We start from the raw sequence: 23,827 nt of genomic DNA, 5'->3' as shown, positions 1-23,827 counted from the left end.
TGCCCTCTTCCGATCCAAATGCGTGCTCGTTAATCACGCACAGTCAAGATTCTGAACTGCATGTTCTGTTATTGTGATAAATTTCAACTCATTGCGGGTCTTTCTTCGTTATTGGTTTTGGATTCGACCTCGCAACTCCATTTTTTTCGGATTGAAATACCCAGGATTTCTTTTTGTTTTTCCTCCTACATGAGAAAGATGAGCTGAGAGCACTCCCCGATGATTTGGTTGATCTGAATATGGTAGTTCTCTTGTCACGCTTGTGGCAGAAGGATGGAAGCATCCGGGAATAAAAGTTTAAACTTCTTGCTTTCAGTTGCTAATCTTTCGAACAAGGCAGGCATATCATATTGGCCGAACCACCACCTAGCACACCACAGGAACGGTCCCCTTCCAACCTCGCGATGATAAATCAGCTCCACGAAAAAGAGCTTGATGAGACTTGCGCAAAAGAGCTTGATAAGAATTGACGCGCGCCGGCCCCCACCACCGAATACGCATGGGACAAAAGGGAAGACAAGAACCCATAATCTTGACACAGGACTAATTTTTACATTCCATAAAAAATTAATTTTTTTTATTAAAATTTAATTTTTTTATATATGTTTATAAAACAAAATTTATTAAAATTTATTTTTTTATTTATTTTTAATAGTTATTTTGGTGTCTTAACCTCAAAAATATTTTTTTAAAAAAAAATTTAATACATTACAATACATAAAACATTTTAAAAATCAACATAACACACTCCCGGACAAAACAAGCACTAACGCGTGTGGATAGTGGTGGGGGCGAGGTGACGATTGCACGCTAGTAAAGTTACCATGCAATTTTTTCCAGATATACAATATAGACTAGGGAAGGGAGAACAACAGAGTTCTGCCGGCCTATTAATATGTTTTTATTTTTAAAAAAATTATTTTTAATTTTAATATATCAAAATAATTTAAAAATATAAAAAAAATTAATTTTAAAAAAATTAATTTTTTTCAAAAATGTTTTTCAAATACAAAAACAAACAGAAAGAGGCTGGCACCAGCAGCATAGAGCATGATCTTTTTCACGAACAAAATGAACAACCTGAAAAGAGGGCATAAATAAGAATGGGATGTAGCAATTTATCCAGTGCATTCATAAATAAAATTACAGATTGCATTGGAGAAGTGGTAAATCCCCAAGAAAATCCTCCTGCGGATAGAAAGCCGTAAAAACTCTTCCATTATGTACACAGTAGGCCAACCATCCAACCCAGTCTTCAAAAGGGTTTCAGTTCAAATAAATATCATCTCGCTCACTTGAGCTCTCACTGGACAATTTTAAGAAAACTTACAACACGCCCAATGGCGACTCAGGATAAGCCCTTAAAATTAAATGATACTTGCTGCCAAGCAGACATTTCCCTAACAAAATCAGAAGTCAAATTCCCCTGTTGCCTGCAAAAGAAAGCCAGAATTTCAACAATAACTTTTGGAATTTCAGTATAATACAGAACCAAATTGTAACATCGATCATGAAAGAAAAACCATCTACAATTCGGTGGAACACAGACCTTGTTAAAGAGAATGTCCCTGTTGTTTATGTGCATAACACCATCCTTGAGCGTGCATTTCCACCTGCTCTTGGTACGAGTCACCTGTCCATGCAAGAAAAATTTTATTCTCAGAAGACCAGCATCATTGATATGTACAACTAAAATCAGCTTGTTATGGGGTACACTCCTGGTCAAACAAAATAGGCAAGGGTGAAAAACAAGAAGAGCGGATGTTTACCTTGTCAAATTGAGCTAAAATCAAATGCTGTGTGTTCAGCTCCTCTCCTTGGTCCACACCATCCAGATCCTCGTCGTCGTCGTCATCTTCATTCAGTGGTTCATCATCGTCATCATCTACATCATCATTTTGACTGACAACAGCTGGGGTACTTGCCTGTAAATCTGGGAAGGGGAAAAGATGAAAACAAAAAACAAATACATTAATTATAACAAGCCTACTCACCAAGTTTATCAATTAGAAAAAGAATGACAACCTTCATCGCATATTTCATAAACTTACCATTGGGAGCTGGTGTGTTTGCATTATTGTAATCTTCATTAGCAACTCCTTGATAATTGTATATCTTCAACAGAAAAATAAAATACAGAAAAATTAGAAAGAAACAGTAATTGTCACACCCTAACCTCTGGAGAAAACATGATATCCCTTACTCAAGTTCCAAAAAAGTCATTAAAGCAATGAAGTTATAATCTCAACAACATAGGACCCCTAATACGATTTCAGAGACAGTCATCCTGCAGTACATTAACTGGAAGAGGCTGCTCTCAAGACCTGAACATCACCCTTAAAGTTGCAAGTCAAGAGCATTTAATAGCGCTGACCAATTTTTAACCATCATTTTCCAAATACATGCTCAGAGAGCAATGCTATTTAGTATTTGATCAGCGTGAATCAGCTTGTGGGAGTTACAGTCATCCTCATACTTACAAGCAACCTTATAAACCAACCATGTATAGAAATAGTCAACTTGGTCCATCATCCCAGCCCCATAGCTTAGATATAAACATGGAAGGGATTCTGGTTTAGCCCCATAATCTTTCAATAATATCTTACTAGGTTCTAGCCATGTTCAGTTAAACATTCTGAGCCAACTGTATGCCTTGGCATGCATATTTCCAAGAATCATAGATACATAATGTAAACTACTGTAAAAACAAAAAGTTGCAGTGTCCAAATTTCATAAAATCACTGCAAACAATGACGCTCATTATCACTTATGATATTGCTATTTTTCTCCTCAAGACAGGGTTCACAGACAATATATTTGTAGGTATCTAAAGGCATGATTTTACATGTGGGCACGCACAAACCATGTGAAAACCATCTTCAAATCACAGCTACCTGATGCTAATTCAGATTAATGGTCTCCAAAATGAGGTGAGTGATGATAAGACAGATTGTACATCACATGATCCAAGAACCAGGAATGAGAGGGTTTTTCCATTTTTTTCCTTTGCTGGGTAAACATATTATATTTCTCATTACAAGATATAGGATCAGGAAATATATGATCCTATACTGACCGGGCAATACTGGTAACCCTTCACAGGGCAAGAAACACTGGAAATCAGATGAATAAAAAAACATCATTGGGATAAGGAGAGATGCACAGCAGCACTTCGCCAACACGTGCATAATTCTAGAACATGAAACTACATTGAACAGATACTTGATTGCATGTTTATATTTCAAGAAAATTACAAAAGCATCATACATTGGGAGTTGAAAGCATGTCATCATAAGGATCAGGAATGGGCCCATCCACTTGAGGAATCTTCAAATATGAACTCGACACTCGTGCTAAGATCTCTCTATTTTTAGTTGTGATAGTGTCACATCTGCCATGGGGATTGTTCCCTTGGCTTACCTGAAATTTACCGTTACATAAGCTAAAGAAATAACAAGTTTATGAAATCATGTAATAGAGATGAGCAGTTTAAATGAACCATAAATAATCCACTCTTAGGCTAGCATACATTTGGTTTACAAACAAACTAAAGATCGAGTACTTGAGATAAACTGCAGCTTCCAAGCATATCAACTCCTAGCTGCATTGAACAATCGATTACCATATTTTCAGAAAGGCCAGAGTCCATGGAAGAACATGAAAACTCACCCTCCACCAAAAGATAATGAATTGGAACACCAAAATAGAACAGTCTTTGGTGTATTCTAAAGTTGCAAGTTTTAACCAGGACATGTGAAACAAAATAGCATAACTGCAGCAGTAAGACTTAATTTGGTTACAGAAAACCATGCTATGTCCTTAAGGTTAGAAATCATGAGACCATCAGCATTTCACACATATAATAGTTAATGATGCTGCTGGACAGTATTTATCCAGGGCAGTCGTTAATGACGTGATAGATAGTATCCATCCATTCTTCACTTGACCTAATTCAAATATGTAGTCAACAATGCCCATTTATTATATGGTCATCAAACTAATTTACAGAAGCTGGATAAATCAAAAATATTTCGTTCAGCAATATCACATGAAGAGGGGGGAACAACTGTGGTGGCAGTGAAGCTAAAACTGGTGCAACTTAGAAGTGGTGGATCACAATAGCATTTTAAGGACCAATAGAAGAAATATATTTTTACATTTCATATTAAGAATAGGCAATAGATTCATGGTGGAAGATATATCAGCAGTTAATTTTTCTTTTCCAGTTGAAATGGCATCATTGCAACAGTTGATAATTCTATTGGCAGAAAGAAAATACTTTGGAAATAAACTTTAAACTGGAGTAGTCAGAATGGAAAACATAAGCATGATCGCCAAGATGTAATTGGTCTTATTTAATTGCTTGTCCATAGGAAAAAGGAACTGTCATAGCTACATTAACATCCAGATCTTATGAAAAGCTAATGCAATGGTACATTTTTACGAGTAAGAAACCATTAGAATGCATTACATGCTAACATTTAAAGAGATCTTAGATCCCTTAATAACTATAAACACGTGACTTTTCCATTGACCATTTCAGTTAAGAAACCGAGAGTCAATGCCATGGGTTGAGCCACTATCCTATTCACCATGCCTGCAATTAAATAGTTTCCTAGAAGTGATCCAACAAAAACTTTCCCCAGTTAAGTGAAGAAATGTTTCTCGAATGATAAAACTTTTTCATAAAACAGGAAAATCCATGGTTCTCACATGGCATACATGAATAAAGAAATGCAGAAAGAACTGTTATTAGAACAGAAGCACTCCACAAATAAAATTAAGAAAACCAAGCAATAACAGACCAGGAAACAGCAGTTTTAGACAGATATTCAGAAGTTTTGTAATAGGAAATTCTCTTCGATGAAAATATTGCTTCAATGCACCTAAAAAACGATGAGAACATGGTAAGACACAAACTCTCTTTCCTGTAATGGTTTTAGCTATCATATTCAAAAAGCACTCAACATTAACTGAGTCAACAAACAAGCAAAAAGAACAAGTGGACTTAAACCTCACAAATCATTGCAAAATGAAGGGCGGCGAAATTCTATGTATCTTATTATCCACCTCTGGCTTATCAAGTGGCTTGACAACTCCAAAAGTTCTCCCCACAGAAGTCACACCTTAATATAACAATGATCTTCAGTTCAAGCTAGCAAAGAGAATAGAGCTTGTAGTAACCACAATTAACACATCTTAGACAATGAGTACCTGTTTGTTATTTTCTATTTGCTGGAGTAGGGCAGCATAGTTTAATTACAGAACAAACTCATCACAGATAGTTGATCTGAATTCAACCACATTAACTGAACATTGAGGTTAAATACATATGAAGCACTCAACTTTGTAGTCAACGCCTGCCTACTCACAAAACTCAACTTTAAAGTTTAGGATGCATAAATGCTCGGACACCTTTATGGAAAAGAAAGGTTTTCAAAATATGAGACAGTAGAACATCACTGAGTAAATTAAATACAATAGGAAAAGGAGGTCAACATTTTGCATGCCAGGAAGAAGCCAATAATAACTGTGAGTATTCAAGTTAACACATAAACAAATAAGAATGCATATTCAACTCAACCTGTGAAACCTCAGATGCAGAATCCACAGCTCCATCTTGCTGGGGTATGAATCCACCATTGTTAAATTTTGGAACAAAATCCCCGCGCTTCCGTTTTCCAGAAGACATGAAGAAGTCCTGGAATTTTCTCCAAGATTAAAACTGATAAGCTACTTCAGTGGCAACCATATGTTATCATTTTGGATGATAAAGGAATTGTTTCTGAAAATTAGCCTTCAGCCTCCAGAACCTTTTGTCCATGAACTCTCCTTGGATCATAAAACTACACAATACAAGCAAAAAAAGATACCTGTGTCAAGGTTTGATGAGAGGCTCCTCTGTCCACCTCATCCCGCCCTTCCACATAAGCTACAAACGCACAACATTTTATTAGTTAAAACCCTTCAAAGAAAAAAGTCACTAAACAAATTGCTCATGTGACATAAGACTTGCCAACATTGACATCAAGAGGTGGCCTTTGATGCATCAAAGTGGAAGGAGATTGCTGTTTGAAGACAAGAAGGAAGTGATCAGTGAGCATATCCATACCAAATAACAAATCTACATCAGTACGGCAAACTTCTGGTCACTAAGCTCCCATGAAAAAAAAGCAAAGAACACACACACCCCACATGTGCACTCATGCACATACAACATGCAAACCACACATTGAAATTAGTATCTGCTAGATGAAAAGGGCTGAAAGATCAAATCAGTGCTTACCATGAAATGGCTGGGTCTCCCAGCTTTTCCATCAGTACTGCCCCCAGCATCGCTAACAGGGGTGGGATAATCACTACTAGATCCAGTAGGAATGTTATACATGGATGAATTGTCCACACTACCAGGTAAAGGTGTCTGCACATTCCCAGGTAAAGGTGTTTGTGCACTTCCTGGCAATGGTGTCTGCATGGGGGTTTGCAAAGGTGTCTACGATTCCAAAAACCCACGTAAGAAATAGAAATTCCAACAGCCAAGAAAACTGAACTCATGAATCGCTTCAAAATTCACATACAAATAACAGATATCAAAACTGCCACCAACAATTACTTAAGAATTCAAAAACAGCTCAACTAAAATCACGATTTACCAGTACAAAGACTGGATAATGTGAAAAGAAGGTGTTTCCACTAGCTCATTTCAATTTCAGGTTCAGAGAATTCGAAAAAGTGCTAAAAACGAGTATACCAGCGGAATCACTTCACGAAATTCAGTATTAATGACAAGAAAATTGTTAAAAAAGCAAGTCGCAATTACTCACAGGAGGGAAGAGTATCTCAGCAGTGGGAGTCTCGTATTCCTCAGTCCCTTCATACGGTACATTAAGGTCGTGGACTGGAGTAAGACCACCAGGCACCGGTTGCTTATTAGCTGATGACCTCACTATTGAACCCGATAAAACACCCGCTTGCTTCAATTTCTTCTCCCAAAGCTAAAAACAAACAAAATCAGCAACTTTACAGGTCCCGTAGCGCGAATAAATCACAAATCTGAAAACCCCAGAACTCACAATAACATCAGATCCAACAAATTCACCAGTCAGGAAAAAAAAAAGTTTTGAGATTTGAAAAACCCTAAAAGATTAACAGCGACATTATAGGGGAAAAAAGAAAGAAACGGATAGGGAATGTTGATTACTCCTTGGAGCTCACTAAGGACAGTCTCTCCGGGACCACTGTTATTGATGAACTCATCCCGGATCTTGTCGATGACGTCTTCTATAACTTCGGTGTAAACGGTGCTTGTTGCCGATGACGCCATTCCTCTCCTCACAAATTTTTTAATCAAAATTGCAATTCCACTGATATTGGTAAAACTGAAGCCCTAATTAAGATGATTTAGGACATAAATCACATAAAATTTCGTTTTGGAAAGGGTAGGGGGTTTCTAGGGTTTGGGGAGGGAGAGAGGAGAGAGGAGAGAGTAGGGAGATTAGACGGACGAGAAAGCAGAATAAAGGGCGGAATATAAATAGGTTTGCATCCGATTTTATGGAGTGGGTCCACGTGTTATGATCTGCATTGGCCTTGATTTGTTTTGCCCGGTAAAGAGATAACATTTGATTTTATTTTTCCCACTCGCTCCCTCTCGGTCGCCTCCTTTCGTCAGTGCCAGTGCCCAGTTGTGTTGACCACTGATAGCCCAACTGTTTGAGAGATTTTTTAAAGTATTATTTATTTTAAAATATATTAAAATAATATTTTTTTTATTTTTTAAAATTTATTTATGATATAATATATTAAATTAATTATTTTTAAAAAAATTATTTTTAAAACATAAAAGTAAATATGCTCTCAATAATCATTCAATGACGGTTTTTTTCATTTTTCTTTTCAAGTTATTATAATAGAAATATGTTTTTTATGTATTTTTTAATATTTTTTATATTAACATATTAAAAATATCCAAACAAAACAATACTAAAAATGCTATTTTGTAATTTTTAAAAAAATTTAAAAAATACTATATTTCCAAGCATACCTTAATAAGTTTTTTTTCTTTCCTTTTTCTCTTATTGTATTTTTTTAGGTGAAGAAAATCATGACTTTATTTTTTTTAGCCACCCTTTCTCCTATTAATTTATAGCTTTGTACTTGTGATGAGGTTGCAAAAATCACTAAAAATATTTTTTGATGAATTATTCTTAAAGATTCTTTCACATTATTTATAATATGTTTTATGATTTTCACTTTAAAATTGTGCTTGCTTCTTTTTTAATAAATCTCATTAGTGGTGTTAATATCTTCCTTAATAAATACCTCCACAAGATTCCATGTAACAAAAGATATTACTCATTAGTGGTGTTAATATCTTTTTTAATAATGAGCTTCACAAGATTCCATGTAACAAAAGATATTAATAAAAATATTAACGAGCTTCACAAGAATGTAACTTCTATAAAGATAGAAAAGAAAAAAAGAGATAAAATGTAGAATTAAAAAATAAACAAAGAATGTATTTTTGTTCCAGAGTATAAGGTTTTAAACCTCTTTCTGTATATTTCACTCATCTTTTATATTACTTAACTTGACCTGCTTCATACAATATAAAAGAGGTAAAGATATAATCTTATAATAGTAAAAATAATATTATTTTACTGTTAGTACCATCACATCCACTTAATATAAACATGGACTGCCTTTTCATATATTTTTTTTTTAAATTAACGTGGGTGTCATGGTATTGTAATTACTAACAAAAACCCAGAGTATGAGTTAGCTTCCAGCCCTATAATCAACCTGAAAAGCGTTGGATTTAATTCACACACTTTTCTAGTAGAAATTGGGTTCAACTTATGACTGTATTTAGGAATGGTCAAAGACAAACATGTCATCACCTAACTTGAAGTTAGGCACGGTTGTATCCCTGACCCAACAAGGGATTGGGAGCAAACGCATCCCTAGCCTGAGCTAGACACAGATGTACCCTTACTCACCTTGGAGTTGGGCGCAGACATGCCATGACTCAATGTGGAGTTGAGCAAGCTTCTATAAAGATAGAAAAGAAAAAGGAGATAAAATGTAGAATTAAAAAATAAACAAAAAATGTATTTTTGTTCTAAAGTATAAGGTTTTAAACCTCTTTCTGTATATTCCACTCATTTTTTATATTACTTAATTTGACCTGCTTCATACAACATAAAAGAGGTAGAGATATAATCTTATAATAGTAAAAATAATATTATTTTACTGTTAGTACCATCACATCCACTTAATATAAACATGGACTGCCTTTTCATATATTTTTTTTTTTGGTGTTGTGATAACCTTTTTTTTTTTTAGATTAACGTGGGTGTCCGGGCCAGCTTGCGCTAATCCCACGGGCCCTGAAGTTACCGACCATGTAAGCCTCTAGTGGCCATTATATGAGTAACCAAAGACTCGAACCTGAGACCACAGAGGGAGCAAACTCCTTGATCCCAAGTCCTTACCACTTGCTTTTTCATATTTAATATGATATGATATGGTATTGTAATTACTAACAAAAACCCAGAGTATGAGTTAGCTTCCAGCCCTATAATCAACCTGAAAAGCGTTGGATTTAATTCACACACTTTTCTAGTAGAAATTGGGTTCAACTTATGACTGTATTTAGGAATGGTCAAGGACGAACATGTCATCACCTAACTTGAAGTTAGGCACGGTTGTATCCCTGACCCAATAGGGGATTGGGAGCGAACGCATCCCTAGCCTGAGCTGGACATAGATGTACCCTTACTCATCTTGGAGTTGGGCGCGGACATGCCATGACTCAATGTGGAGTTGAGAGGGACGCGTCCCTAGCCCAGCATTGGGCTGGGCATAAATGCATTCCTGGTTCATTATAGGGTTGGGCGCAAATATACTCTTATTTTTGGAGTTGGGCGCATGCATGTCATGGTCTAATTTAGAGCTAAAAACATAAAAAAAAAATTATAACTCTATTTTAATTTGTGACTTTGACCTTTTAAATAGGATTGGTTTATAGATACCATGCCCATCAATTTGAAATCAAAATATACACTTAAATTAAGAGTATTTTAATCAATAAAGATTTAATTGAATTACATAGGAAATCAGCTTTTGACGGAACATATAAATATAATAGAATGGTTGGATCCATAAAAAAAATTGTATAAGAAAAAATTATAAAAAAAATAAAATTATAATTGCAAAATATGTCATTAGTCGACTTTTATTGGTAAAACATAATGATTTTTTTTTTGTTAAAACTGTGTTTTATATTTTTTCTTAAGAAAAAAATTCTTGAAGTTAATTATTTGATATTTTTTTGTTATTTTGATATATTAATGTTAAAAATAATTTTAATATATTTTTAAATAAAAAATATTTTAAAAATACAACCACTTAATGCTCTGTTAAGTAGAAAAATAACAGGAATGGCATAAACCTTGGCGAAGTTTTTTTTTTTTTTTAAGGTGAAGTCCATAAAAAAGTTAGTTGAAGGGCTCAATCCATAAATTTAACAAGAGTTAAAATCAGAGGGGCAAATCACAGAGGTCATTTTATGATAAAAGAATTTCTTGTTTGTCGGTTCCTCATGCTCATGTTCGTAGTTTCTCAACCTTTCCCGTTGCCATAACTCTTTAGGTTCGTATTTATTAAAAACTAATCAAAGGTTTATATTTCGGAGTTAGCTTTGACGATGGTGGATGTTAAATAAAATCAAATTAAACTCTTAATTTTTTTTTATATATATTAAAAATATTTTTCACTATTTATGTTAACAGTAAATGATAAATCAATTTATTGTTTATATAAACATAAAAAATAAATTAATTTACTCTCCACTGAACTATAGAAAAGTAATTTAATTTACTTTTTATTGTTTTATTTTGTAAAACATAGAATTTGCAATTTTGAAAGTAGCTTGAGATTATTTTTGTTATCTTGCAGTTATATATTGAAAATATTTTTCACTATTTACTATTTATATGAGCAGTAAAAAATAAATTAATTCACTCTTTATTGGACTATAAAAAAGTAAATTAATTTACTTTTTTATTGTTTTATTTTTTAAAACATAGAATTTGCAATTTTGAAAGTAGCTTGAGATTATTTTTGTTACCTTGCAGTTAAACATAAATATTAATAGATCTCACAAATAATAATTTATATTTAGCACGTAACCAAACAATTTATTTTTATATATACTCTAAAAGCAGAAGCAGGCACGGAAACACTATAGAATCCCTAGAATTTCTAAGCGACACCAATCTACCAGCCACAAATCAAGTTTTGGCAGCCTGATTATCAAGCTTGAGATATCAGCCTGAAATGATGTTGCAGATTATCTCAACTAATGCAAATCTACGAGCAGCTTTCGATATTCCAGAGTGCAGTTGACAGGAAACTTCTTCAGAAATTACAGATCTGAATCTCGGAGATGAGCCAGTTTCAACGATGGCATCGATTATGAAACTTCTTCAGGAATTACAGATATCATAAGCACTGCAGTGTCCTAAAGAGCATGCTTGTCAGCCACCAGGCTCTGCTGGACAAATAGATAAAGCTTATATTGAATTCTAGCCTGCTTGGTGCGAAGAAAAACATTGATTATAGTCTAATAAAACCAAAAGCATCTTCAAATTCAACTGACCCTTGCAATGATTTACAGGAGATCTGTTAAATCAAAATGGGCTAATTTCTTGTGATTTGCTGATTGCAATGGCACAAGCATAACAACAAAAATCTTGGTAATTTGTGCACTTCCTGCAAGATAGCCCAGACAACGGTTGTGAATTCCAGTAAAAAGTGTCCCTCGGTTCTTGTGAATAATTTTTAGAAAACAACATGCATCACATACACGAGTAACTATAAGGTTCCAGGACAGAATAATTTCAAAATATTTCAACAGAATAGAGGAGAATGTGGCCTATGCTTCCTCCAATCATCATCCTCGAGTAACAAAACATGAATCTTCACCTGGCTGGAAAAAAAAGAACAGAGGCATTTTCAGAGATGAAAGCGAGCAGAAAAGGAACAAGGAGGGAGGAAAGATGTAGGAAAGTGGCGCTGGAAATCTGAAATCTTCAACCTCTTTCAAGATGAGCATAAAAAAAAAGAAGTTCTTCCTGAACACGATTACAAAAAAATCTTTAGATATGTTTGGAATTGTGGTAGGTTGATAACTATAATAGTTTAAAGTGTTTTTTAATTAAAAATAAATTAAAAAATATATTTATATCAACGTATTAAAATAATATAAAAGTATAATTTTTTTTTATACTTTTTTATTTTAAACAAAACAATTCAAAATTTAAGGAAATACGATTTACATCATGTTACATATACTTCAATCTCAAACTACACTGTTGTGATTAGCATAACCCACTCTTTTTATTAAAATTTAAAATTGGTTTTATTAAAAAATCTAAATTGATTTTCATTGATTATTAGATTTTTTTATTTTTTTATGATTTTTTTTTAGATTTTATTTTTTAATATCGAGATGATTGAGAATTTGATTTTATAATTTTTATATTTTGTATTTTTATGAAATTAGCATGGTTTATAAATTTATTAGAATAACTTAAATTATTTGAGTTTATGAGTTTGGTAAAGTATTTTTTATTTTTAATTGAATTCGGTAATCCATAATGTTTTGCTAAGTAATATTAGAGTCCATAACTCAAAATCGATTCAATTTACTATTGTTTTAATACTTTTTTTTAAATTATTATTTTAAATTTTTTTACAAGTTAAATTATTTACTAATTATTAAAATTATAATGGAGCTCTTAAATTTAATTGTTTTAATTTGCACTAGTTTTCATGTGATTTATTTGAAAATTCAAGTTAGATAAAAACTTAAATATTCAATTTGAGTTAGATAAAAGGATAAATAGAGGTTCACTTGATCAAATTTAATAATATTATTAAGAAATTCTTTATAATTTTAATAAAATTTTTATATTTAGAAAAATTAGAAGGCCTCAAAACAGAATGCATGCCAAAGAACTTCTAGAACCGTAATCGAGAATGGAAGAAATTGTAAATTTGTTTTTACTGTTATTTGTGTTATACTAATAACACAGAGGTAATTTTATTAATTTTGATCATACGAAATATAAAATATAATTTTTTAAACAAAATATAATTGGATAAAACCTAAGAAGTTTTTTTTTTATAGTTATCTATACAAACCTTTACAAGTGATAATAATTATAAATCAACTTTGTTAGAGCTGATTAGGTTTAAAAATGTTACTAAAACCGAATCAGAGCTCAAATAGAGGAAGGTGTCAGACTCCCTTGTTCACTGATTCAACACCCACGAAGATAATTTTTTTTTTTCTCAATCAAAACCCAGTGCATGGCCTTGAACCGCTTCAACCCAGTTCTAGGCCAATTCAGTTCGATTCAAGCTAGTTTTATCAAGTTAATTGCGTTAGTGATCCATGCCCCTGAACCGGACCCGTCTAAAGTCCGGCTTACGAGTTGGACTGGCCGGTCCAGTTTGATTATTGTAACAAAGCTCTAAACTCCAGAATGAGAATCCGACCGCAAGGGAAGGCTTTTCATGTCTTTTCACATTTCTCAAGCAACAATTGAAAAAAACTGGGTAATCTTTAAAATACTTTCCAACCAGAAGAGGAGGGCACTTCATTTCGTCTCGCTCTAAGCAATCACAAATCACTTCACCATCAAAACCCTAAAAAAATGTCGGGCGGGTTTTTCAGGGTAAACTCCATTCCTTTCAGATCCGAATACGAATTTGCAGTTTTCAGATCTTGAAATTCGATTTGTTGTTTGTTTGTGTTTAGGGCACTTCTGCTGATCAAGACACTCGGTTCTCCAACAAGCAAGCGAAGCTTTTGAAATCACAGAAGTTCGCTCCTGAACTGGACCATCTGGTTCGTTTTATCTTCTCAATTGAGTTGCTGAATTCTTGAGATTGCAATTATTTCATTCATGCCTTTTTTTTTAATTTTAAATTTCTAGGTTAACACCAGGAAAGTGAAGATGGATATTATTAAACCATGGATTGCTAACAGAGTGACGGAGCTTCTGGGGTTTGAAGATGAAGTTCTTATCAACTTTGTTTACGGTTTGCTCGATGGAAAGGTATTATTAATTTTCTGCCTATATATTTTATTTTTCTGAAAGAGTTGATGTTTCACCGTGCATCCCAATGAACTAGGGATATGATGGTTCACGATGAACTACTGTTGAGAGTTTGTATGGTGTTATGCGTTTTGTTAGTTTTAGATAGTCAAGTGTGGTTTAGTTATCACTTGTTTTTTGTGTGCTTGTGTTGATGCAGGAAGTGAATGGGAAGGAAGTTCAAATATCGCTGACAGGATTCATGGAGAAAAACACTGGGAAGTTTATGAAAGAGCTTTGGACACTTCTTCTTAGTGCGGGGAAGAATGAAAGCGGCGTTCCTCAACAGTTTTTGGATGCCAAAGAAGAAGAAACACGGAAGAAGCAGGTTTGAAATGCTTTTCAAGTCATGATGGTGTGACATTCAATATTGGAATTGATCTTTCCTAACTGTGTTAACCTGGACTATTGCAGGCAGAGGTGGATAGGATAGCAAATGAAATCCAAAAGAAGAAAGTGAAAGAGGAGGAGAGTAGAGAACTTGAGAGGGAAAGATCAAAGAAGATGGTAATACTTGCTTATTCATGCTGGAGTTAGATTTCATAGAATTGAGTTTTTGGTTTTAACTTTAGTTTGTGTTTTCGTGGTACTCAGCTAGCTTCTGCAATTATTTGGGTTCATGTCCTTTACCTCAAACTACTGTAGGACGATGAGGTTGAAAAGAAAGCTAATAATGCTATGGAGCCAGCTTCAAAGCATATGCTGCCTAAGGGTTCAAGTGGCCGTGCTGAGGATGAAAAAGACACTGGCACGAGGAATGGTGCAAAAGGAAGGAAAGGGTTAGGATTTTTATTTTATCTTTTTAATTTTTTTCTGAGGGAGCTGGATAGGAATTGATTTTTAAGATTTATCATGTTATTGCCAACTCTTCAATCTTACAAATTTATATCAGAAAATATTGCATTAATGTGGGCTTTAACCCTATCTATGTAGGTAAATCTCTGTACAAGTTGTTATCGGGATGTGATTCCGGAGTATGTTAAATGAGTGCTCATCTTATATACAGGAAGATCAGCTGAATAGTACATTTCATGAGTATTTTATTTCGTTGGTACTTTATGATTGAATTGTTTCTCATTTATGCATGAATTGTTTCTCATTTATGCCCTCCTTTTGTGTTAGTAGTGGCTTTATAGGGTGTCCTACATTGTTCTTAATGAGCCTAGGGTGAAAAAACAATGCAAATTAGCAACAACTTAGAATTGTGCTTAGTTTAAAATGTTGTTGGATGCTTCATGGGGCACAGGCACTTGATTGCATCTTCCTTGTTGGATCTAGGAACCTATCCTGAGATACATATGCAAGGTTCATTAATGCTAACACCAAAACATAAATCTTGGTGGTTTCTATAGATCAGTGTTTCAGGATGATGTCAGATGCCATTTGAAGTGCAATTTTGTGTCTCAGTTGCTGTCATTGACATTGAATAATGAATATGAATTGGTGGGGACTTCAACACTCTAGTTGAATGGTTTATGCACTGCAGCTGCCCCATACCCGGGGCAACTATTTGTCCTTGCTTATACACAGGGAAGACCACAGAGCTTCCTACCTCCTCACACCTTTTAGGGCTTTGACCACCGCACTTGGGCATCTTGCTGTTTTCAAAATGAGAACAGTTGTTTGGATGGCATAGTCAAAGCAATCCAACATTGATTTAAGTAGAAGATTTCTAATGTAAAACAATTATATGTTTGTTAAAATACCCTTCAATGGTGATGAAAAAATTATGTTTAACTAACTAGTTGAAAGAAACTGAAATCAAGCATTGACATTCTTTTTAGCCATTAGGAATTTTTCCAAAAAAAAAGGGGTGAATTCTTTCTTGTCTTAGCATTAGTGTTAGATGAGATGTAATTTGCATGTGTATTGATTTTTTTTTTTTTGAAGAGTAGAGTTGTGAAATACTAGTGATAAAACTTCTACATGTTTTATAGGTCTCGTCGTTCGATTGATCATTCATTTTCATCCCCTATGTAATATTCCTTGCCTGTAACATTTGATCATGCTTCTTGGCTCGCATCTAGAGGACAATCTAGCTTACCAATAACTTGGGCCGTCTTGTGCAGAGGTTCAACTTCTAGGATCAGCAGGTCGGTTTCAAATTCAAGAAGTCATTCGGGGTATGTATTTTATGCAGCAGAATTAGTATTATAGTCTTATCATTTAATTACTTGGATTTGAAGTTTTTATTCCTTTTTTGGTCATGTTGTGTAGGTGTTAGGGAACATGCCACATGCAAACATTTCTAAATATAACAATAAAATGGAGTGAATGAGTTACCTTTATCTTTGGTTGATTGACTGTTATTCCTTTTCATTTTTTTGATACATAGCACTTTGACTTTATTTATGCATACCTTAATGACAGGCATAAGTCCAGAAGTGTGTCTAGATCACCTGAAGCTCAAGGACGACGCTCCATGTCTTCTGATAGGGTGTATCGCTCACCAAGAAGGCGCTCAATTACCCCTCCTCGGAGGAGATCATCATACTCTAAGCATACTTTTAGACACAGGTCACCATCCCCTGTACGACGTAGATTGCGTTCTCCCTTTCGACGTAGGTCACCTTCACCCTTGCATGATAGATCCCTATCACCTGTTCGACGTCGTAGGTCACCATCACCTGTTCGACGTCGCAGATCTCCTTCGCCTGTTCGACACTGCAGATCTCCTTCGCCTGTTCGACACCGCAGATCTCCTTCGCCTGTTCGACGTCGCAGATCTCCTTCGCCTATTCAACACAGCAGATCTCCTTCACCTGTTCGGCACCGCAGATCTCCTTCGCTTATTCGACGTCGCAAATATCCTTCACCTATTCGTCATGGCAGATCTCCTTTACTTGTTAGGCATCGAAGGTCACCTTCCCTTGGGCGTCACATATCACCTTCATTTGTGAGCCGCGGATCACCTTCACCTATACGTCGCAAATCATCCCCTTTCATGCGACGCAAATCACCATCTCCTGTACGTCGAAGGTATCAAAGGTCTCCGTCTACTCCTCACCACATGTCTCCTCCCATACGGCACAGGTCATCTGTCATTTCACGCAAGAGATCTCCATCTCCTTCTCTCCATCGATCTCCTTTGCCTCACGAATCAAGCTCTCAAGCTCCTGAACAACATAGGTCTCCTTCTCAAGGGAGATCTCCAAAGGAACTCAAGAGATCACCCATACAGTCCCTTGGAGAAAGAGTCAGGTACTTTTATCTCCATAGTGAGAACCACCTCTTAATTTACTTTGTTTACATTCAAAATCAAATTGGTAATAGTATGAAAAGTTATGTTACAGATCACAACAAACATTGTTGCCTGTTCCGCAACGCCCCTCCAGTTCTTTTAGGTCACAACAAAGATATCAAAAGGATCAAAAAGATTTACACGCTAGATTGCCACCTTTATCTCCTTCTCCAGAGAGGTCTCCACCATTTGGAAGGAAGAGGAGTGCCAGCGAAGATAGAAGGTGATTTGTTTTCAGTGAAAAATTTAGCATTAAGTTACCTGGAGAATTCTGATCACTTGTGCTGATATTGGATGCACATGTTTACACATTTTTGGTTGCTAATGAAGGTCCCCTAGTCCATATGAGAGTCCTGCCAGGCAAAGAAGAGAGCGAGTCACACCTGATGGTAGCTTGAGTCCTCTGCAACAAAGAGTGAGGAAACCACTTAAGGATAGTCCAGAATCTGGCAAAGACCATGAAGAAACTGGCTATACTCGGTAAGGTTTAGAATTAAACATTTTCTGTTCCTTCTTGAAGCTGTTTTGTGATTGCGTGTTGAATGTTTTGATTTGTTTTTTGCCTTTAATGGTGGCTCTGTTTTTTAGGGAGGGCGGGGACTATAATTCTACATCCTCACATAAACGACCTTTGTATCCATCTAACATGGAAAAGCAGAGAGACCCCCCTTTGAAGTTTCACTACAAGGATGAGCAATCTCTTGAAAGATTAGCTAGTCATCAGACCACCGATTCCCGAAACTATCCAGATAACATGGACTCGAGGAAGAAAGACCAGGATATAAAGATGTATATATTTCCTGGCTCAAAATCTTTTCTTCTTCTACTCCCTCAGTTGTGGGCATACATTAACTAACCTATTGTTCTGATGTCTCTCACATTCCTTACAGTGGGAAGTCTTCTAGGAGAGGTGGTGATCAAGAAACTCTTGATGCACAAAAGTCTCCATCTTTGTATAAGAATGAGAAAGACCGCTCATGCTTAAACCATGTTAAGGATAGCGACAAATGCCGGAAATCAGAAACTGTGCCAGTGACAGCTGAAAAAGTGCATCATAGTAATGGCAGTGGTGCATTGGATTCTGGTTCTGAGGAAAGTGGTAAGCACAGAGGAGAGAAGAGGGAAAAGTCAAAGCATAAAAGGTCACATCGACATGAAGTGGCTTTGGATGATGATGGCAGCCATGGTTCTGAAATTGCAGAGAGAAAAGAGACTAAAAGGAGGAGGAGGGAGGAAAAGAAGTTGCGAAAGGAGGAGAAGCGTAGACGGCATGAAGAGCGACGCCGTAGGAGAGCGGAACGGCGTGCGGAGAAGCTAAAATTGAAGGGTCGTGATGATGCTAGCTCTTCTGATGATGAACATGTTGGGAGGAGGGAGTCTCATCCAAGTGATGATGAAGAGACAGAGTCTGATCAGAGAAGACTTGAGATTGAGTTACGGAAGAAGGCTCTTGAATCACTTAAAGCAAAGAAGGGCACCAGTCACTGAATCTGTTACAGGCATTGAACTTCAAGCTCTTTTTTTTTTACTTTAGTCATGTTAAGTTGTTCTTTATATTTGCTAGGAGCTTTTGCTTTGAATGGGAGCTCTTTTATATGTTGGTAACGATTTGATGTAGTCTTTGTTTCTTACTGGTACCTGAAATGGATAAATGAGGATTTTCTGAGCTATTCTCTCGAGTAAAACCTTTAAGCAGAAGACCTTGCTGCTAGTTTTTCTGGTAATAGATGTTCTCCCATGGATGGGAATATTAACAGTGACATGGATGTTCAAGACGCATATTTGCGAATGCATCATTTCTGTAACGGCGCAGCCGTTTTCTCTTTTAATTTATTACATTTAATCATGAAAATACTTCTTTTCAGCTTCTGTGGGACAATGTGATTGCTACTACTTAAGTGACGTTATTTCTTAGGATGGAAAGGGAACCAACAGGTTATCTCAACTTAATTAAGAAGAGGTTGATACTGAATGGGCTTTTTGGTCAGTTTAAAGATGAATTATTGTCAATTAGGGTGAGCATAAGTAGGGTGATTATTTTTGATGTGGTTTAATTTTAGATTAAAACAAATAATTAAATTAAAAATTGTTTTTCAAGTTTTTGATTTTTTCCATTTTCAAATCAATTTAAATTGCAATTATTTCTAGGTTTTTTCATTGATCATATTTTTCAGGAATTCTATTTTATCTTGTTTCTATTTTCACATCTCTTTGCTTATTTTTTGAGAAATCTTGGCTTTCTCAATAAGCATGACTTTTTCTTAGACTAGTTAGGCATGCATGAGGTGTAAAAATTCAACCTTAATTCTTTTTTTGTTAGATTCTTGTCCATTATGTGACTGATATTTTTATATTCGGCTCTTCAATAAATAACTAAACCTGATTTTCAATTATTGTCCTCGTAAGACCAATATCAAGAAGAGCACAAAAAAACATTTTATTGGTTTAACATAACAATCTTTTTCGGTTACATGTGCATGAAAAATTTTATAATAATTACAAGATTATGTGAGATATAAAAAGAAAGATAGAAAAAATTTAAAGCAAAAATAAAGAGAGGCGTGCCTTTGATAAAAGGATTGAGAAGCATGGAGCAGGAGCTTAAAAATTGTGGACTGTGGATCATAGAGGAAAATCAGAAAAAAGAGAGATGCAAGGAGCAAAGGGAGGCTGTTGGCTGATTTTGTTTTTAAGGAATGCTAATTTAGGTTTGGGGTTAGAAAAAATATATCCTATTTATACTTGTATTTTTAAGTGTTGGCCTGGTTGGATTGATTCAGTTTGGTTCGGTTCAATCGCTTTCAGACTTTAAAAACTAAATTAGAACTTTTTTATGATTTTTAATTAGTTAATTTTTTTTTTGGTTTTTTCAGTTTTCTCAGTTTAATCGGTTGTTTGATTTTTTTACTCACCCTTTTTATCAACTAGATGACTTGCTTGAGCAAACCGTGTGTAGAACAACATTTAAACAAGTTTCAAGAGAACTTTTTCCATTTTGTATTAGTATATTATCCTGTGTTTTTAAATGTAAATAAAATATTAAGAGTATAAAGATTTTTTTTAATAGTATCATTAAACCTAACGAAGTGAATTAATTTTAAAACCTCTCAATTCAACTCTTTGTCTAACTCAAGTTTTTAATTAAATTGTGTGAGAGCTAACTCTAATTGAAAGAAATATTGTTCGGTAATTGGATCATATATGGAGCTGTAGATCTTGGATTTAGATTTATTTTATATGGTTGGAAAGGTTAGACGTAGCCCTATAACTTTCATGTAGAGGTTTGGTTTTGAAAAGGCTATTTTCAAGTCCAAATTGTAGCAACAACGAAGAAGTCCGAATCTGTCCTGCAGTCTAAACACTGTTCACTGTTCAGCCCATATCTTGAGTTCTAGAAGTCCAAATGACCTTAATTTTTTTTTTCTGAAAAGATGAGATAATTTCTTAGAACTTTAATGTGGAGGTCTAGTTCAAATTCTAACTTTATCCATGATGTTTTATTCAGACAAGAGGAGATAAGGATTGTCACCAAGTCAATAATTGACCATCCACTCATTAATTAGTCATCAAATCAATAGTTTCTAATTGTGGCCTATAAAAGGAGGTATTTGCCATGCATTTAGGCATCTTGGTTTCCAGATCAAGATCATGTTCTTGCTTTCTCTTTTTGTATTTTTGCAATGCTTAAGTTTTGCTTTAATTAATATCTTGTTTATGCATTTTATTTCCTTTTCTTTCCTTAGTTAACTTTTATTTTATTTATATTTCTATCTTTCATTATGTTTAGCTAATTTTATTATGTCAGGGTGAAAGGTTACACTAATGGTATAAGAATAAGTATAGTGTAAACTCAATATGGACTTTAATGTTTGATACTAATATTTTTTATATTTAATATCTTATTCACTCTTTAATACTTTGCTTGTTAAATGATTAATCTAGATTTATGTTGTATAACACTTGGTACAACAAATGCTTGGCACTTTTATAGCCCAACCATATGGTATAACCTATACCTATGCTATGAAAGAAACTTGATTTGTTGTTAACATAAGTTATAATCATGAATGCCTGATAATATTTACAAGTACTAACATTATTCGAATAAGATAACTAATGTAATCATGTTAACAATTTATAATCTGATTAAAACCTCCTTTGTGTATAGTTTACATTTGAGTAATAAGAGTTTATACTATACTTGTTTGAAATACCATTAGTGAAACCTCTAACGTTGATATTTGTTGTTATCATTATTTAATCCTCACATTGATCTTCCATCTCAAAGTTCTCATCAATTTCTTATTATTATTATTATTATTATTCTTCTACTACTACTACTACTAGTATTATTATTATTACTATTAGTATTATTATTGGTATTAGTATTAGTATTATTGTTATTGTTATTGTTGTTTATAATTTATATAATTAACCTCCTTGTGGTTTGACTTCGGTCTTACCGGGTTATTTATTACTTCGACACTCTTACACTTAGGAGAAGACATCAATCTTTTGGTAGTGTTAACAACCCCCATAACTTGACTACCTCTTAAAAATATAGCTATTGACACTGGCCCCATTAACCCAAGGCTACTCTCCCATACATTAAATGAATCTTTCTCTCAGCTAGTACTTGACCAAGATGATTTGTTGATTTTGAAAACTATATTTCCTTCCCAGGATTGGATCCATAAAAAACACAAATGTTTCTTATTTACCAACAGAAAAAAAAATTATCGATGAAAGATTCACCGACGGAGCATTTTCATTGGTGATTTCGTTGGTAAATTAATTAATGACAGAATATATATCTTATGCTGACAGAAAAATTTTATCGGTAAAACTGTTAAATGTTGTAGTGAAGTCCTTGTGCGATGGTTTAACACGCACACACACACACACACATACCCATTTTTACCCAGAATGTCATGCTTAGATGATGATGTGGGTTTGACTTGTTTTCAGGCCCAACATCCTTGAGTTTAGGTATATACTAAGTCTAAATACATGTGTGTCTAGTGACACGATTAAAAAATTGATGTCTTCTCCCAAGTGTAAGAGTGTCGAAGTAATAAATAACCCAGCAAGACGAGGGTCGAACCACAAGGAGGTTAACTATAATAATAATAATAAGTTAAACAGGATTTTGAGATGTAAGATTAATGTGAAAATTAATCAAAGATAAAAACAGTTATCAAGGTAAGAGGATCCACTAATGGTATTTTAAATAAGTATAATATAAACTCTTTTTATTACTCAATTGAAAATCACACACAAAAGAGGTTCCAATCGGATGATTTTTTATTAATAGCTCATTATAAATTATTAACATGATCATATTAATTATCTTATTTAAGTAACACCAAACTTTTAAATATTTTCAGGAATTCATAATGCTAACTTATATTAATAACAAATTAAGTTTCTTTCATAACATAGATGTAAGTTATACCTTATGGTTAGTTATGAAAGTACCAAGCATTTGTTCTACCAAGTGTTATATAACAAAAATCTAGATTACTATTTAACAAGCAAGGTATTGAGAATTAATAAGATAAAAATTATAAGACATGTTAATAGCAAGTTATTTAGGATATAAGCATTAAAGTCCATATTGAGTTTATATTATACTTATCTTAATATCATTAGTGAAACCTTTTCATAATAACATAAAAACTTAGCAGTATTCTAGTTTGGACTGAATCACAATCTCTTTTCTAAGCTTAGCCTGCTATTTATCTTCTCAATTTCAGTACTTAAACTCATTAATTAATCCCTTAATTCATGTGATAGGCATACATTTAAAATAAATATTTACCATAAATTAAAGGTATCTTATATTATTAGATATGTTATTATAAAACATGCTTTAGTTAAGAAATTATTGATACTTAAAGTGCAAAATGATGATATAAAACCTTGATAAAAATGCACTTTTAAGTACTAATCATATAGTCTATACACAACTTTTATTAGAAAAGATTCAATGCATTAATCTAGGATGCAAATCCCAGTTGATTTGCAGCCAAATAATTGAAATGAGGAAACTACAATATTCTCATTGATTATGTGCTGATTCTAGTGATTTGCCAGCTGATCAGAGTACCCAAGATAAAGCAAAGTTTTTAAACAAAGTGAAGAACTTTTATTGGGATGACCCTAACTTATTCAAATACTGTCATGATTAAATATTTTAAAGATGCATTCTTGACAATGAGGTACTAGTGTCATTCAACTTTGTCATTTTGAAGCATGTGGAAGTTATTTCTCGTAAAAAAAGACAGCTATAAAAATCTTTCAAAATAGATTTTATTAGCCCACTATGTTAAAGGACACGTATGCATTCTGCAAAACTTGTGAAAATTGTCAAAAAGTTGATACTGGTCAAAAAGTTTTGTTTTATAATTCTCAACTC

General features: G+C 34.1%; 3 protein-coding genes across 7 annotated transcripts in view; 2 read left to right on the top strand and 1 right to left on the bottom strand.

The window, feature by feature from the left end:
* LOC105133123 (uncharacterized) overlaps nt 1-98 on the top strand; it is a 1,931-nt gene extending 1,833 nt beyond the window's left edge. The window contains exon 2 of the mRNA XM_011036962.1: nt 1-98. Coding sequence (XP_011035264.1) covers nt 1-55 — 55 coding nt within the window. The 3' untranslated portion in view covers nt 56-98.
* A 996-nt stretch (nt 99-1,094) lies between these two features.
* Nucleotides 1,095-7,528, bottom strand: LOC105133124 (transcription factor-like protein). Its single transcript, XM_011036963.1, has 11 exons — nt 7,202-7,528; nt 6,825-6,995; nt 6,287-6,493; nt 6,017-6,068; nt 5,874-5,932; nt 5,585-5,701; nt 3,268-3,420; nt 2,052-2,115; nt 1,770-1,933; nt 1,550-1,633; nt 1,095-1,433 (listed from the first exon to the last, which is right to left on the bottom strand). The coding sequence occupies exons 1-11, from the start codon at nt 7,322-7,324 to the stop codon at nt 1,410-1,412; spliced, it is 1,218 nt and encodes a 405-aa protein (XP_011035265.1). The 5' UTR covers nt 7,325-7,528; the 3' UTR covers nt 1,095-1,409.
* Nucleotides 7,529-13,634: 6,106 nt separating this feature from the next.
* LOC105133122 (serine/arginine repetitive matrix protein 1) lies at nt 13,635-19,210 on the top strand. 5 transcript variants are annotated; one of them, XM_011036958.1, is made up of 14 exons: nt 13,635-13,745; nt 13,829-13,918; nt 14,007-14,129; nt 14,329-14,496; nt 14,583-14,675; nt 14,814-14,947; nt 16,106-16,144; nt 16,238-16,291; nt 16,539-16,761; nt 16,795-17,369; nt 17,462-17,632; nt 17,740-17,889; nt 17,998-18,198; nt 18,300-19,210. In XM_011036958.1, the coding sequence occupies exons 1-14, from the start codon at nt 13,725-13,727 to the stop codon at nt 18,895-18,897; spliced, it is 2,640 nt and encodes an 879-aa protein (XP_011035260.1). In that variant the 5' UTR covers nt 13,635-13,724; the 3' UTR covers nt 18,898-19,210. The 5 variants fall into 5 exon arrangements, with proteins under 5 accessions (XP_011035260.1, XP_011035262.1, XP_011035259.1 ...); XM_011036960.1 differs by having other exon boundaries at nt 16,539-16,906; nt 17,015-17,369; XM_011036957.1 differs by having other exon boundaries at nt 16,539-17,369.
* Nucleotides 19,211-23,827: the final 4,617 nt, after the last annotated feature.

Source organism: Populus euphratica, unplaced genomic scaffold (genome assembly GCF_000495115.2).
Source record: "Populus euphratica unplaced genomic scaffold, PopEup_1.0 scaffold42.1, whole genome shotgun sequence".
Lineage (NCBI taxonomy): Eukaryota > Viridiplantae > Streptophyta > Magnoliopsida > Malpighiales > Salicaceae > Populus > Populus euphratica.
The sequence above is the reverse complement of the archived record's forward strand: the minus strand, read 5'-3'. Positions and strand labels throughout refer to the sequence as shown.